Source organism: Gouania willdenowi, chromosome 13, assembly GCF_900634775.1.
Source record: "Gouania willdenowi chromosome 13, fGouWil2.1, whole genome shotgun sequence".
In the NCBI taxonomy this organism is placed as follows: Eukaryota; Metazoa; Chordata; class Actinopteri; order Blenniiformes; family Gobiesocidae; genus Gouania; species Gouania willdenowi.
This window is the reverse complement of record NC_041056.1, coordinates 40,267,352-40,285,251: the sequence shown is the minus strand read 5'-3', so window position 1 is coordinate 40,285,251 and position 17,900 is coordinate 40,267,352. Positions and strand designations below refer to the sequence as shown.

The following is a 17,900-nucleotide window of genomic DNA, read 5'->3' as shown; positions in this document are numbered from 1 at the left end:
GTGTGCTGGCTCTGATTGGCTACCATGAAACATGACGCAGCCATAGCCAATCATTCTTCTTCTTCTTCTTATGTGGTTTATTGGCAGGTGGCACTCATCAGATAAAGGTGCATTTTCCGCCACCTACTGTATCGGAGTATGAACCAGCAATTTATCCTTTTCCTAACTCCTAATATTTATCCTTATCGTGGTGCACCTAAAAATGTGACCACATTGTTTATAGTTATTTTATTATTTTGTATGTTATAGTAATAAATACGCTTTTGGGAGTTTAATTTATTTTTATAACTCTTAATATGCACTTTACTTTAATTTTAGGATTTAAGTTAATGATCTCTGACCATCTTAAGTGTTAGCTAAAACTCAAATTGGTTTTGTGAGTGAGTTTAGTAGCTAAAGAAGAACATTTATTTAGAAAGTGATAAATGATGTGAAATGATGTTATGTGTCTTTGTGTGTTTATATTGATATGTTGTTGATGGAAACTGAGTGCGGAATGTACATTTGTGGTACTGAAATAGAGTGATTTGTGAATGACTAAAGAAAATGCAATCTGGATTGAAGGCAACACCTCGTGTTCATTGCTCTTGTTCACTCACAGTGTTTTTCAGATTGCACATATCACTGCAACACCAGCCCCAGAGCTTGGGGCCCGTAACATTATTCTTAATAACACTATCCTAAAAAAAAAACTATATTCTTTCCAAAACTTCTAAATCTTTAAGGAATTTGATTACCCTTTTCATTTTAACTTTATTCAAAACATTACTCACACTAATCTCCATCCCCTGATGATGTAAATCCTGAAGCATAATTTGTTTTTGTCTTGCATATCTAGTACATCTTAAAAGAACATGCTCCACATTCTCTTGGTCGTTGCAATGCTCACATAATCCTGTATCATGCTTTTTGATGCGATGTAAAGTTTGATTCAGCCTCGTATGTCCTATTCTCAATCTATTAAAGATCCTCTCTTCCTTGTTACTTCCAGTGGTGCTCCTTCTAGAACCCACTGTACTCTGTATAGTGTATAAATGTCTCCCCGTGTTTGATGAGTCCCAACACGCCTGCCATTCTGCCATGATATTCTTTTTAATAAATGACTTTGCCTCTGTCCTACTAAAAGGTATGTCCATAGAAGGTTCATTTGAAGTAAGTGCTTGTTTTGCTAATTTATCCGCTGTTTCATTACCGCTTATTCCTCTATGTGCTGGAATCCATAAAAATAAAACCTTGAAACCTCTCCTATAAAGTCTGTACAAGTTTTCATCAATTTCATTCACCAAATCCTGTCTACTAGAAGACTTAAAATTTTGAATTGCTATTAGAACAGAGCTCGAGTCAGAACAGATAATTATTTCTTTCACTTGTGATTCTTCTATCCACTGTAACACTGATGAATTCGCCAACATCTCCACTGTAAAAACTGCCAAATGGTCTGCGGCTTTCCTTTTCACTGCTACTTGAAGAGCTGGAATCACAAATGCAAACGCTGTACTTCCTAAGTTAGGATCCTTTGAACCATCCGTAAACACTGATGTGAATGAGCTATATATTGTTCTCAACCGGTCCTCTACCAACACTGCCACATTCCCAATAAACTCTCGTGATTTCTCCTTACTCAAAAAACTAAAATCTACTGAGACTGCTGGAAACAACCACGGAGGAATAACCGTCAATGGAACAGTCAAAGAAATGTTTTTTTGATCTATCTTCATGATCTCCGCATTTCTCTGCCCTTTACATGCAAAACAATCATGGTTTGCCCTCTCACTCTCCCAACAAGGTAATAGTGTTCTTACTGCAGGGTGACAATCTTCAAAATGTCCTTTAAGATTCACCCAATAATTCATTACTAATTGTGTTCTCCTCAAATACAAAGGCATCTCGCCCATCTCAACCTGAAGGGCTGAAATAGGAGAAGTCCTGAAAGCCCCACCACAAATCCTCAATGCACTTGATTGCACTACCTCCAGCTTTTTCAACACACTTACGGCGGCTGATCCATATACACTACTTCCATAATCTAAAACGGATCTAATCAGAGCTTTATATATCTTCTTTAATGCTGACCTACTTGCCCCCCACCCATCCCCAGAAAGACACCTCATCACATTTAGAATCTTCTTACATTTTGACACAATATGATTTATATGAAAATTCCATGTTAATCCAGACTCTAACCACATTTCTAAAAACTTAAACTTCTTCACTTGTTCCACATCTTGTCCATATATCTTAATATTTGCATCAAATCTCTTTTTCCTTGTAAAACCATTGCTTAGTTTTCTCCACAGAAAACCTAGTCCCCCATGAATAAGACCACTTTTCAACAATATTCATGGCCTCTTGCATTTTCCTTGTTATATGACAAATATTCTTCCGTCTTTTCCATAATGCTCCATCATCCGCAAACAGCAACCGTCCAATACTATGACCAACCTGTTCAAAAACATCATTTATCATAATACAAAAAAGAATTGGGTTTATCACACTGCCTTGGGGGTACCATTTTCTGCAGAATACAGCTCTGACATCTTCGTCCCAACTCTTACCTGAATATGCCTGTCAAACAAGAAATCCTTAATCCAATTAAAAGTTCGACCTAATTTACCCACTTCATTTAGCTTAATCATAAGCCCCTCCCTCCAAACCATGGCATAAGCCTTTTCTACATAAAAAGACTGCCATGACTGAATCTTTATTAGTTGGTGCTTTCCTTAATTCTGTCTCCAAGCATACTGCAGGGTCCATTGTTCCCCTCCCCTTTCTAAATCCACTCTGATATTGTGACAGAATTCCTTTGCTTTCAACATAATACACTAACTGATCTGTAATCATCCTTTCCATTATCTTTCCCATATGAGATGTCAAAGCTATTGGTCTATAATTACTTGGATTAGAAGAATCATTTCCTGGTTTTCTAATAGGAACAATAACTGCCTCTTTCCATCTTTTTGGCAAAAAACCCGTCTCCCATACTTTATTATAAACCCCAAGATTTTCCTGAGCACCTTAGGATCCAGATTCTTGAGCATGCTATAACTAATATTGTCCTTACCTGGTGAGGAGTCAACAGATCTAGATATTGCCCTATTTACTTCCTCCATAGTAAAGGGGGCATCCATAACACCTCCACTGTCCTCCCTCCTCATAAGAGCATCAGGGTGCCCTGCTTTAGTCTCCTCTCTTCCTCTTATACCCATCTCTGTCAAATTATCACAACTGTGAATTTTGACTAATGCCTTAACTGCTACCTCACCTTGCATCTTTAAAACTGGATAGTGTTGCTCTTTCCGGATACCCCGCATACTCTTTATGGCACCCCACACTTCTCCTACAGGTGCAGTTCTACCAATTTTTTCACAAAACACCCGCCAACTTTGCCTTTCAGCCTTTTTAATAACCCTTCGTACAACAGCCTGAGCCTTTTTGTACTTTACCAAGTTGTCATAATTCATAACTCTTCTCAGACGTCTAAATGCTGAAATCTTTCTTCAACGGCAGCACTACTCTCTTCCGTCCACCACGGAACTGATTTTATTTTTATTTTCCCACTGCTTTAAGGTACGGTCTGCCCTGCTGCCTCAATTAATATTGTCCATATCTTACTATCAATAGTTTCAATATCATTTTTCAGGTCTACTTGATTAATCTCTCTTTCACTTATATAAAATATAATATATATTTCTAAAAACCTCCCATTTAGCTTTAGCAAAAATCCATCTTCCAGATAAACTGCTCTGTCTCACTATTCCTTGAAACAAAATTCTAGTTATTATAGGGAAATGATCACTGCCCACGGTTGAATCTTCCACCACCTCCCACTCACACACACCAGCCATGTTTCTTGTAACCAAAGTGAGATCAAGGGCAGAGGTATTCCCGGTCCGTACATCAATACAGGTCCATTTACCATCATTTAAACAGACCATACTCTTGTCCTCCAACACCTCTTCCAGCACATTCCCATTAATGTAATTCCTGGTTCCTCCCCACAATGTACTGTGAGCATTAAAATCTCCACATAACACCACCCTACCATGATCCATTCCTTCCATTTGCAAAAGCTTATCCAGGTCCAACCTTTTACAAGGGTTGTAGTATTTAATCACTACAACCTCACCTTCTGTTGTCCAGATTTCCAAAGACACATATTCTTGATCTTTTCCTATGCCCAATTCTCTAAAAGGAACATCCTCCTTATAAACGTTGCACATCCTCCTCCACCACCTTCACCACTGTCACATCTTATAGTAATATATCTATGGATTTTAAAATCCAACCAAGACCAGAGCCATGTTTCCTGAATACACACCAACTCTGGTTTACTGGGCAAATCATCAATGTATTTCTTTAGCTCCTGACCGTTAGCCAACAAACTCCTAGCATTCCAATGTAATAATAAAATAATTTACAGAATAAAGATGTCATCAAGTACATGGCCTCTGTGACCTGGCTTGATAATACAGGTCTTTGCTTACCTCCCCCCAAGTAAGTCCACTCAGGCCCAGATTACACCCTGCAGCTTTAACAATTATTTGAATTCTTTCTGACTTTGATTTCACATCCATAGTTGAATTTATCGCAGCAGTTATGAAAGTGACCAACTTCTTTAGATCCACCTTCACCACACTTTCCTGATCTGCAGCCACCGCCACGTGCTTTATCCTTAAGTTCACACTTTCATCCTTTTTAGCTCTTCCTCCACCTTCATTGACCACTTTGACGGCTTCTGCATAAGTGACTTTCTGATGATCTCTTACCTGCTAAATTTCTTTCTGCTTTTTTAACACCTCACAGCCCCTATAAGCCACACTGTGATCCCTGCCACAGTTACAACACCGAGGTTGCTCCTCACTGCATTCAGAATATTAATGATCCTCACCACACCAAGCACATCTGCGCTTCCCTTTACATACCTTTGCTGTGTGGCCATATCTCTGACACTTATAACACATAATCGGCCCTGGCACATATTCCCGGACATTGTAGCTCAAAAAACCCACATATACCTTCTTTGGCATCACTATTTCTTCGAATTCCAAAAGCACAGATTCACTATGTCCTCTCTCTCCATCTCGAGTCACTTGCAAATGCCTAGCCTCTTTTATCTTTGCACCCCATATGTTTGGTTTAACTTCCTCCTTTGATATTTCAGCAGGGACGCCCCATATCAGTCCTTTAATCCACCTCCTGCCCATTTCAACACAACTAGAGCTCACAACCTGACGCTGTTCTATCACTTTCAGTCCATATGCATGCTCCCTATGTTGAGCATCTTTACACACAACCAACGGGTTTCCATCCCTTAACACTTTTGCCAACAGAACATCTCCTACCTCTTTCCTCAGCACTGTAGTCAACCTGACTGGATTCATTGTCGCAATCCCTCCCTGCTCTGCAAACCTCAAAATAACCTTAAATTCATTTCCCATTTCTCCTCGCTCCCTTCTTTCTTTGTCACTACTTAATCCAAATGTTCTATCGCTATTTCCTGCACTGCTTGACTCACCCTGATTATACTCCATACCATCTTCACTAGTACTTAGATCTTTCCCTGCACTCTCTGGTTCATTTCCAATACAGGCTTGCCTACCCGCCACCACCATTGTCGCCTTCTTCCTCTTTTTATTCTTCATTTTTTGAGCCGATCCTTGAATTGTGGCACCAACCAGTGTCGACAGATCCTTGCTAGTTAAATAAAAAGTATTTCCATAAAAAAAATTTTAAAAAAAATTTAAAAAAACTCCAACAGAAAACACTGACACACAATCTGCTTCATGTTTATTGAACTTTTGTACAATTAAATACATATGTGGTGTTTAATGAACCAACATAACATTTGGGCTTGTTTTTATTATGTAAAACCACATCAAAACAACCAAAACCCTATTATTCACAGAATGAACAAAGAGCTGTGCAATAGACTCAACATTTAACATTTAATAACTCAGCTTCATTTATTAATACAAGTGTTTTATTTGACAAAAATATATCTAAAAAAACACCTGCATTATTAACAAAAACCCATTTCTGTTACTTGTAACATTTGAGCATCATGAGCTATATTTAACAAACACTAAAGAATCAAATGTAATGCTCAGTGCTTCTTTTGTTTAGCTAAGCAGAGATTAAATTGCTGTTTTCATGGTACAAATCACTTTTGGTGAATATTAGTAACAAGTTGTGCCAGCTCAGATATTTTTATAGTGCATTTTTATATAATAATAATAATAATAATAATAATAATAATAATAATAATAATAATAATAACCAGATTTATATTTGACAAAGTGAAAGTATAGAATAAAGTTGCATATGATTTTAATTTGTAAAAGAATTTTTTTTTTTTTTTCTTTACACAATTACTCAACATTTCAGGCGATCCCATTTAAACTCCAGTCGACCCCACCTGGGGTCGCGACCCCAAGGTTGGAAAACCTGCCAAAATTATTAAATACAAATAAATAAATACAAGTGGGGGGAGAAATACAAAAGTTAAAATATAAATACATCATTAAATTAAAAAAATGCAAAAATACAAAGATCTTTTGCAAAAAATAAAAACACATTGACAAATAAAAGTGGAAATAAAAAATAAAATACAAATGTAATTTATTTGTTTCACTTTTATTTTATAATTTAATGAATCAATAAATAAACATTAAAAGGAAAATGAAATACAAATAGATAAATGGGGGAAAAACAAAAGTTAAAATATAAATACATCATTATATAAATAAATGCAAAATAAAAATGTTCAAAAATTAAATATAGATTGATAAATAAAAGTGGAAATTAAAAAGAAACTACAAATATAATTTATTTTAATTTTATCTTTAACTTTTATTTATTATCAATTTATTTTATACAAAACAAAAATTTGTATTTTTGTTTTCTTTTGATTTTTACTTTTATTTCTTAATTCATATATGTTAAATTTTGGCAGGTTTGGTCCTCCTTAGAAAAACACTGGCCTCACGTGATCTCGGTGGTCACGTGCGTGGTAAAAGTGAACGTTTAGCCCTACGTAAATATGTTTTTTTTATTTTTTTTTAAAATATGTCATATAAAACATTTAGAGAGCCCATATTAATGCTCACAAAAAAAAACACCGTGTATCTTGAAAAGTTGTCTTAGTGTTTACATAAAGTTGCGTCGTAGCCATGGAAACGAGGAGGTTGCGACATTTAAATTCACCTGTTGATCTTCAACGTTCTTAGTGAGCAGCGAAAGGCGTTGAGAGGAGAGCTGTGAGCATTTTTGAGCTGAGAAAGGAGAGAAAACTCTACAAAACACCGAGAAAAGTCATCAGTAGACCTCTACAGGACCAGGACCACAACTTCAGAAAGGGACTTTTAAGACCCGGAGACCAGAAAAATAGACCATGGCCATGCGCGTGGCACAAGGTAAGACCTGTTTTAATTATTCTCATCTGATAGACCTTATTTAATCATTTTAGCACTAAAAAGTTAAACATATGTTATGGTTTATATTCTAGGTCTGTTTAAGTCAGGTTTGGGACCTAAAACGTTTCATATTATAGGCCGACATAAAATGGTTTTAACGTAACGAAAATCAAGAAATGCTAATTTATCATGTGTTACTCTTGTTTTTTGTAATAATTTTACTCTGATGTGACACTTGCTCAGACTGTTTTGCAGAGGTGGAATTGTTTAGTTTAAAAAAAAAAAAAAAGTAGATTTACTCAAGTCCTGTACGAACTGAGGTAGCTTTGATGTAAATTCGTACTTTAGTTCATAAATAATTTTAAGTCGAGTTTTACTTAATATTTTCAAGATAAAATTGATGATGAAGTGTTTGTTTTGGTTTATTTTTGAAGCAGCCAGTAACGTTCAACGGGTGATATGTAGTTACCATGGATTCTGTTTGTACTGTTTTTTAATTTCTCCTTATTTAAATATTATTGGCTTATTTATTTGTTTACCCTCTTATTTCATTATAATTTTATTCAAAGGTTATACACGTCCAAAGTTTCAAAAACTTAATAAAACTTAGATCACACATTACTGCACATAGCCCTCAGTTTAATAATACTTCCATAATATATAAATTAATGTATGGAGGTGTGAGGAAACATCCATACCTGTAGGCTACAATACATCCAATACATTATTTTTCTTAATTAAAAGTCTCCTGTGGACAAGTGTTACAAATTAGCGTTAAAACAATTTAAAAAAAATGTCCAATGTCATTGTGCTGTCCATAGATGTCAAAATAGAAAAATGAATAATAATAAAAAGTGCTAAACATCCATTAGAGTGATATACAGTAATCACTGGACAACTTTATTATTTATTTATGTTTTTCCTGCATATGTTGTCAAAGGTTAACACTACATAGTGCAATATTTTTGCAACAACTGTGCATGTTTTAATCTAATGTATTAAAAAAAATGAACAAATATATTTGTTATTTTTGCTTTATTGTGACCATCACTCGTCCTCCCTAAGGAAGGGTTAGCTAAACTTTTGAACATGCAAATAAAATAATTAAAATGGGGGGGAAAAGAGCATAAAAAATTGTACATTAGGCATCAAAAACAGAACTATAACTTATAAACTTCTACTCCTTCTAATTTAAACTAATGAATTACAATGGCAATCTTCACTGAGTGCATAAATGTAATAATATATATATATATATATATATATATATAAGTGCATAGCGTATACGTCACAAAATATTGTCCCAAGTTGCCTGTTAAGATAAAGATATATACAGTATATGTATTATTAGAGTTAAATTAAAGTTAATTTTCTCCTCATGAATGCTGAATAACTCCTGTATGTTTATCGATAATCGGTAAAAAAAAATAAAAATAAAAAAAAAAAAGCTTTTAGGCTAGCTTTCTGTTATACTTTGGAATTGGACAATGTTTGTCATATAATGAGGAAAATGTTCCTAAAACTCATATTATTTTTCTCTACATATTATATATCCCAATTATACTGCAGTAATTATTTTTTTAGTGGGTGTAATGATCTCATAAACTGTAAACACTGGCAAATATTCATTCATAACATTTATTAACAATCTGCTTATTGTGTTTTTATCAATGCCATTGGTAAACAAAAATATTGTTAATGAAAGTGGCAGAATGAAAACCTCTGTTTCCTTTAACTTCCTACCTCGTTTCAGAAGTGCGCTTTTCTGTTTTCTGTTTGTGAATCGCACTATTACGGCTGGTCTGACTTTGGCGTAGCTCCTGTGCAGAAGGTGGGGTGCCTCCATGTGTTTACAGATTCCCTTGGACTGTAAGAAGTCACTCGAATCACCATCCAGCTCACTGGGATCTCCCCCGTCATCATTGGTCAGCGCTCTAGCGTATGGCCAGGGTATTATTTTGTTTCCGTTGATGATCACATCATTGACCCGCGTAAGTCTGCGACTCTGCTTTCTAAGTAGGTGGGAGTGCGCTTAACTTTTCTCGGTATTCAGAAGCAGTAGATCCTTCACTTCTTTGACCTGGTTCAGTCGAACAGCAAACAACTCCTCATCAATGCCTTCCCCTGCCATTGGATTCTTCTTTGGGCCCATGTTGCCAGTTTTCAGTGTTAAAATAAAGCTGTTTGCCGGTCGAATGGTATATTCAAACAGTTAACAAGTCTGTTGTAATGAAATTCAAACCCCCAGCAACTGGCTCCATATCACCTGCTGCTGAAACAGGAAGTTGCCAGGTAAGTGCTGAACATATAAAAAGGAGAGCGCAGTTTTATACCCTAGGGAGGGGGGAAAAACAAGGGACAGGGACTTAAAGCTGCAGTATCTAAGTTTTTTGTGTTATTTGGTCAAAAATCCATAATCATCTTTGAACATATGTTCTGATTGGACAATGTGGAGTGTCTCACAATTCTACAAACTGCAGCTTTAAGGGGACATTTGAAGGAAGGATTTCCCCATAGCTAGTATATGAAGTTAAACCTCAATGAGCGCAATCCCAAAGCCGGTGCTTCAGCAGCTGTTGTGCGTGTAAGAGTCACTATTATGAACCATAGGGCAGCCCCAGACCCGCGAGACCAGCCAGGCAGGCGGCCCCTAAGCATGAACAAACCCCCCGGGGACCGAGCCACCCCCCAGATGCCCCAACAACTCCAGCCCAAACAGCGATACCCACCCATTATCCCAGCACACCCGAGCAAGCCGTAGGACATAACGCGCCCAGTCGCCACTCCACCACGAAATCTCCCCCGAGCAAGATCTCAACAAAAAAAGTGAAACAATGAGCTCCACCCCCGCAGACAGCACTATCCTTAGGGGGCGCACAACCCCACATCAACCCTGGTGCAGACAGCAACACCTCCCACCCCCCAAGACAGCCAGACAGGACGCCCCAGGCCAACCCACCACAGAGACTACTTCCAAGACCACCAAGACATTTCAAATTGATTCAGTGAAAGGCATCAGGATTTAAATGAAAACATTCTAAAAACAACAAGGAAAACATTTGGTGTTTCTGTATGTGAGACTGTGGGACAGTTTAAATATACAACTAAAGAAAGGTCCAAACATGTTTCAGTTAAAAAAAAACTTAATATTTTTAATGTAATGAAATAAAGACGTTTCAATATCGCTGTTCATTAAACATTTTTTTCTTTGTTTATTTCAGGTTGGGTCGACCCTGGGGGTTGGGTCACAGGCTGGGCCAATCCTGAGGGTTGGGTCACAGGCTGGGCCGAGCCGCAGGGTTGGGTCGCAGACTGGGCCGAGCTGCAGGGTTGGGTCGCAGGCTGGGCTGACCCGCAGGGTTGGGTCGCAGGCTGGGCCGACCCTGAGAGTTCGGTCGCAGGCTGGGCCGACCCTGAGGGTTCGGTCGCAGGCTGGGCCAACCCTGACGGTTCGGTCGCAGGCTTTGCCAACTCTGAGGGTTGGGACCCAGGCTGGGACGACCCTGAGGGTTTGGTTGCAGGCTGGGCCGACCCTGACGGTTCGGTCGCAGGCTTTGCCAACTCTGAGGGTTGGGACGCAGGCTGGGCCGACACTGAGGGTTCGGTCGCAGGCTGGGCCGACCCTGACAGTTCGGTCGCAGGCCGGGCCGACCCTGAGGGTTCGGTCGCAGGCCGGGCCGATCCTGAGGGTTCGGTCGCAGGCCGGGCTGACCCTGAGGGTTCGGTCGCAGGCCGGGCCGAGCCGGCGGTTTTGTTTCCACCCTGGACCGACGCTCGCTGGTCCGACCCTCCGGGCTTGGATCCAGGGTGGACCGACCCCCGCTGGGCTGACCCTCTGGGTTTGGACCACAGGTAAGTTCTGAGGAACCTCCATCGTCCGGCTTTGACTGTCGGTGTGAGTCTTTGGTGAGGAGACAGTTGTGACTCATTTTAGAGTTTTCTGTAAATTTCTTGTTCTTCTCCATGAACAGAGTTCATTCTGTACTGATCTTTCACAGCTAGTCCTTGTGTCTGGCAGGATTAGCTCAGCCTTTGGTCACATTCACACCGAGGCTTGTGTATATAATCTGACCCTTTTGTAAATAGTTATTTTAGGTGATAAATCACAGCTGGCCTTTGAGTCTTGCGGGGCTTCTGATGTCCCGGGCAGCGTCTGGCACCTGGACCTTTTTATATGGTAAGAATTTTATTTTTTCTTTCTTTTTGATGGCCACAGTGGGCGTGGTTCCTTTGTCACTCTCGGGAATAGGTAAATATGTTTATGTTTAGTTAGCTTGTTAAGAGTTTAGAGATTACGTTTTTATTCCCAGCAAGTTAGAGACACAAGAGCCAAGGACAGAGACGAAGGACGACTTCTATCAATCAAAACAATGTAAGTAAAACCTGAATACATGTTTATTGTAAAAAATGCTCTCATTGGTATTCCTTTACACTAATGCCTGTAAAATGTCCACTGCAGTGTCCCACAATCAGCCCCAGGAGGAAAGAAAGACTATTCACAAAAACAATGCAAGTAAAACTTCTCATTTACACAGAAAGACACTGAACACATGGTCACATGTTTTACTAATGCCTGTAAAATATTGCAGACGAACGCCAGCATCCACTGATGGAGGAGGAGGAGAAAGATGGAGGAGCGCCAGAATCCATCAATAGAGAAGAAAGACTTTTATTAAAACATTGTAAGCAAAACCTCTCATTTACACAGAAAGACAGTGAACACATGTTTAATGTATAAATAGACATCACGTTTTACTAATGCCTGTAAAATGTCAGGCAGGAACGCCAGCCTCTACCAATGGAGGAGGAGAAAGATAGAAGAGCACCAGCATCCACTACAGTGTCCCACAATCAGCCCCAGGAGACATCAGCAGAGGAAAAAAGACCATTAACCAAAACAATGTAAGCAAAACCTCTCATTCACACAGAAAGACACTGAAAACGTCATGTTTTAATTATGCCTGTAAAATTTCAGACAGGAACACCAGCATCCACTGATGGTGGAGAAGAAAGACTAAGGACAGGAACAAACAAACATCAGCACAGGATGGAGATGAAGAAAGACTTCAATCAATCAATCACTCACTCAAAAACAATGTAGGCAAAGCCTCTCGTTTACACAGAAAAACACGTTTAATGTAAAAATAGATGTTAATTACTGTTCTAATGCCTGTAAAATGTCTTGTGTGTGATTGCAGATTCACTTCAGAGGAGAATCAGGCTGTTCCAAATGTTCATCACCACAGCACAGAATATGACAGCAGCAGCAATAGTAGTAGTGTTTACACTGACTACTTTCATTTAAACTATATATATATGTATATAAAAATAAATAATATGAAATCAAACTTGGTGAAATGCTTAATAAACTCACTTTCTATTAGAATCTGAGCTCATCTTAATCCCTGGGATGTTTCTTCATCAGTTCACATGGATATTATTTATATAAGGACATTTAAAATGATTTTTGTGACAGAAATATAAATTTTATCTGAGGTTTTAATATTGAAAACAGAGTGATTTAACATTATAATACTTTAGTAGCTTTTATAATGGTTTTACGGTGATTGTTGATGTCAAGATAGCCAGGTGACGGTAAAAAACTATAATAAATACAGTATAAAATAATTAAAAAAAACATAAAAAGTAAAATTAATAATTAAAAATAAAGTTAATAAAAGTAAACATTGCTTTTTTTTAAACCAGGGGTGTAAAACAGATTTTAGTTCAGGTAACAATTAGTTTTGAAAACATTATTGTGCTTTAGTTTGCACTTCAACGTATAAATGATATATTACAGAATGGAATGCACCGATAACATCCAACCAATAAAGGACAGGTATATCAGTCTTAATGCAGGATCTTCACTGTGACCCATTTTTGTGTCATCGAGAGGAATTCAAAAATGTGCGGTTAGAAATAACAGCAGTCATGTGTTTTAAGAACAGGAGAATTGTGAGGCCAGCAATTATTGTATAGCATCATTCAATTTGTGAATTTAAAGGGACTGAGAAATCTGCAACTGAATAATGTTGTAACTTACACAATGATTCATTTTTTTTTCTGTCATTTTTACCTTTCTATTACGGGCTGATTTTATTGCTCTAAATCAGGGGCGTCAAACTCATTTTAGTTCAGCGGCCAACCCTAACCCATTCTACTCCATCTACCCATGCATGGCTACCGGTCTCCAGTGCAGTCATTAGTCCACCTGTCTTAATGAGTCTCCCATCAGTACAAACCCAGCCCGCTCCACAAGTGAGCTCTCATGCCACTATTGTCCCAGCTACTACTGGTGTGTTAACCCAGCCACAGCCTACGTACAACACCATGATTCCTCATGCTGCACCTCCACATACTTCAATCCCCAACCCAGCTCCGCAGCCGGCTCCTAGACCAACCTTGAGTGCCGTCACCTCACGTGCTCTGCCACAGATGGTCTACAGCCAAGCCCAGGTCCAGTATGTGCCTCCACCTGTTTCAACTCAACAGCCAGTGCTACCAGCAGCTAATATGCTATCTTATCCTTACCCCGCAATGCCACCTTTACAACAACAGGTGACAGCACCACCACCAGGTTACAGGGCAACATCGGGCACAAACATCATGGAGCTCCTGGTTGCCACTTCCTATGGTTTTTCTAGACCCACTCTACCTCACTTTCCACATCTGCTGCTTCCCAATCAACCAGTCCGAGCTGGTCGTCCTGGGAGTTCGCTAGCTGACTGTACTGCTCTTGGTTGGACATTACAAGGCCAGCCAACTTAAATCACCTAATTGGTGAACACTCCCACTGCTACTTCACCATGTCTCCCAACTCAGAGCTGCAGCGGCATGTTGAACGTCTGTGGGAAGTAGACATAACCCAATCCAAAGAAGATCAGCAGGCCATAGAGCTGCTGGAACAGCGCACAGTCAAAGTAGAAGTGGATGGAGAAACAAGGTATGCCACTCCACTGTTGAGACATAAAGCTAGCCACACACTCTGGGCTCCAAAGCTCACATTGCTTCCACAGCTACGGAGTACAGAACGCCGTCTAGCCAAAGGCACTGCTCTAGCTAACACCTACTGTAAAGAAATACAGAAGCTTGAACAGCTAGGCAATGCCAAACCTCTACATCCTGAAACAATAGACAGCTCTACAGAGTCCTGGTATCTGCCGCACCATGTTGTCCATCACAATGGTAAGGCAAGGATTGTCTACAACTGTTCCTACCATCACAATGGCCAGAGTCTAAACAGCCAACTTCTGCCTGGTCCGATCTTAGGCCCTACTCTCCTTGGCGTACTTCTTCGGTTCCGAGAACATACTGTGGCTATAAGTGGTGACATCAAAGCGATGTTTCATCAAGTTTGTCTGCTGTCAGAAGACAAGCCCCTTCTCCGTTTTCTCTGGAGAGGTATGACGAGGGAGGAGGAACCAACAGTGCATAAGTGGCAGGTTTTGCCATTTGGAATGACATGCAATCTTTGCTGCGTCACGTACGCCCTCCAGGGGCATGTGAAGGACAACAGCAGGGGTCATGAGGACATCCTGCACCTTGTGGAGACTGCCTTCTACGTCGACAACTGTTTGACCAGTGTCATGAATGCTGATGAAGCTAAGACCATCATCGACCGGATGCGCAATCTGCTCTCTGCTGGAGGCTTTGATATCAGGCAGTGGGCCAGCAACACTCCCTCAGTTGTGGAGCACCTTCCAGTGGAAGCGAAAGCAGCAAGCACCGAGTTGTGGCTCTCTCAACACCGACAAGATCCAGAAGAGCCAGCCCGGAGCCTTTGCTGGAACTGCCTAACAGATTGCCTTGGGTACCGCCACAGACCAGTAGAGTATTCACAGCCATTTCTGAGGAATATCTACAAGGTGATGGCAACGCAATACGATCCCCTCGGATACCTCATTCCATTTACCACCCGAGCAAAGATCCTCAAACAAGACCTGTGCAGAGTGGGAGTTGGCTGGGATGAACCGATCAGACTAGAAGCTCTGCAGGATATCTGGACACAGAGGGAGAGTGAACTATTCTTCAAAAAGTGGAAATCCCCACATGCTATGTTCCGTTGGTAGCAGATACTGGGGCACCAAAATGAGAGGCACACATCTTCTGCGATGCCTCTGAAAGAGCTTACAGGGCTCTCGCTATCTCCGCACCCAAGACAATCAAGGTGAGGCCCATGTTGCATTTGTGAACGCCTCGAACTGTGTGCTGTTTTAGCTGGTGCTCAGCTGGCAGTATGACAGAAATGTCACTCTCTCCCCTGCAAGTCACACTCTGGACCGACTCGACATCAGTTTTGACGTGACTCAAGTCCGTCTCGTGTAGCTACAAAGGCTTTGTGGGAACTAGAGTCGCAGAAATTCAAGAACTCACTGAAGGCTCAACCTTGCAGTACGACAGCACCACTGATTATCCAGCTAATGACCTTGCTCGAGCTCAGCCAGCCAAACCGGTGGAGCCAAGGTCCACCATTCCTCTGACAACATCCAGACTTACGGCCCTCAGCAAACCGAGCTGCCGGTAGGACGCTGCAGTCGCTCTTGAAGCCGGTTGTCGTGGACCTCCCCGTGCCACCAGATCACTTCGTGGGTGACCAAGTTAGTGGATCAAAGCCAGCGCACCCTCCCTCAACTTAAATCTTCATCGCGCACATCTCATTGTGAGCGTCCTTCCAAGTCCTGCGGCGTTGGGCCTGCTGGTGAAAGGGGCAGGCTGTGGATGCAGCTGGAAGCCCTCAGCCAGCAACCCACACGTAGGCGGCCCAGACAAGATACAACATACCGGATTGCCACCTGGAACGTTAGAACACTACTCGACAGGACTAGCAGTGGGCGCCCCAGAGCGGCACACGGCGCTCATTGCTGCTTCAACATCGATATTACATCTCTCAGTGAGACCCATCTTCCAGACAACGGATCCCTTGCAGAAGTGGGTGAAGGATATACCTTTTTCTGCAAAGGTTTGCCGGCGGACTCTTGCCGTATCCACGGGGTCGGTTTCGCCATCCGATCGACACTCCTAAATGCCATTGAAGAGACTCCGGCATGGATTGACGAGCGCACCATGACCATCCCTCTGCCTCTGTCTAAGGAGCGGTACGCCACCATCCTCAGCGTATATGCCCCCACCCTGACTTCCAACGAAGACAAGAAAGACCGCTTCAACGAGACCCTGCACGCGACCCAAGGCAAGATCCCTCGCAGTGACAAGATCCTACTGCTTGGCGACTTCATCGCCAGAGTTGGCACTAACTATTAGGTGTGGAAAGATGTCATTGGGCATCACACGGGTCGGCAATGGACTCAGGCTCCTCAGCCTCTGCGCAGAACATGGGCCATCCATCACCAACACTATGTTCCAACTCTGGACAATGCACAAGACAACGTGGATGCATCCGCGGTCCAAGCACTGGCATTTGCTGGATTATGTCATTGTCCGCAAATCCGACCTCCAGGATGTCCTTGTCATGAGAGCCATGCGAGGGGCAGAGTGCTGGACCGACCATCGTCTCATATGAAGTGTCCTCCGTCTGCACATCCGACCACCTGTGTGAAAGAAGAAGCCAAACCCTCGACTGAATCTCCGCGCGGCTTGCGACCCAAATGGTGTGGCAGAACTGAGGTGTGTCACAGCGGAGAATCTGGCAGCCATCATGCCAGTCAAGCCACAAACCCCAGTCACCACCGCGCAACTGACCAATGAATGGGACGTCATCAGCACGGCGGCTTATAAAGCAGCACAGTCCGCTCTCGGAACCATCCAGAGACCTCTCCAGGACTGGTTTGATGAGAGTGCTGAGGAAATCCACCGATTTCTGCGAGAAAAGAACGATGCCCACGACGCTGTACTCCGCCACCCGTCCTCAGCTGCCCTTCGGTCCCGTTGGACCGACCTTCGTGCACGTGCCCAACGCAAACTCAGAACAATGCCGAACGACTTGTGGACGAAAAAGGTCTAGAGATCCAGAGCTTTGCGGACAACAACAATTCCCAGCAAATCTACTCGGCAATGTAGACAATCTACGGACCACAGCGGGGATCTCTGCACCTAGTCCGAAGCAAGGACGGCACTACACTCCACAAAGATCGTGCTGGAATTCTCAGGCACTGGTTGGAACACCTCGGCGAGCTGCTGAACAGAGCCAACGACACCAACCCAGCTATCATCCATCAGCTACCAGAACTACCTGCCCTCCCAGCCCTAGACACCCTGAACTCAGCGTGAGCAAGAGAAGCGCTGGTGGTCATAAAAAGCGATACAAAGACCACCTGAAGGCCACCTTCAAGAAAGGCAGAATCCCACCTGCTGGCCTCGAAACCACCGCTGCCGACAGACCTGGCTGGCGAAGCATTTGTGACACCGGCATGCAGCACTTCAACGAGGCTTACGACGCTGCTGCGGAGCAGCGCCGACTCCGCCGGCAATAGCAAACTGCGGACCCCATGGGAACTAATTTTGAGTGTCCCACCTGCAGCAGGCGCTGCGTTT

General features: G+C 41.7%; 2 protein-coding genes across 8 annotated transcripts in view; both read left to right on the top strand.

The window, feature by feature from the left end:
* The window catches only part of LOC114474023 (zinc finger protein OZF-like), a 122,123-nt gene that overhangs the window by 74,516 nt on the left and 29,707 nt on the right, over positions 1-17,900 (top strand). The window lies entirely within an intron of this gene.
* Positions 7,240-11,921, top strand: LOC114474036 (foot protein 1 variant 2-like). 5 transcript variants are annotated; one of them, XR_003675335.1, is made up of 5 exons: positions 7,240-7,412; positions 10,634-11,318; positions 11,499-11,589; positions 11,723-11,784; positions 11,872-11,921. XR_003675335.1 is itself a non-coding variant. In XM_028463908.1 (2 exons), exons 1-2 carry the CDS (start codon positions 7,391-7,393, stop codon positions 11,266-11,268), a joined length of 657 nt encoding a protein of 218 aa, XP_028319709.1. In that variant the 5' UTR covers positions 7,240-7,390; the 3' UTR covers positions 11,269-11,915. The 5 variants fall into 5 exon arrangements, 1 of the variants encoding a protein (XP_028319709.1); XR_003675334.1 differs by having other exon boundaries at positions 11,499-11,784; XR_003675333.1 differs by having other exon boundaries at positions 10,634-11,589.

Excerpts from the sequence above, each read along its gene's own strand:
- LOC114474036 (XM_028463908.1), top strand. The coding sequence starts at position 7,391 with ATGGCCATGCGCGTGGCACAAG. Across the intron at positions 7,413-10,633 it reads GGCCATGCGCGTGGCACAAG|GTTGGGTCGACCCTGGGGGT; the intron begins GTAAGACCTGTT and ends TGTTTATTTCAG.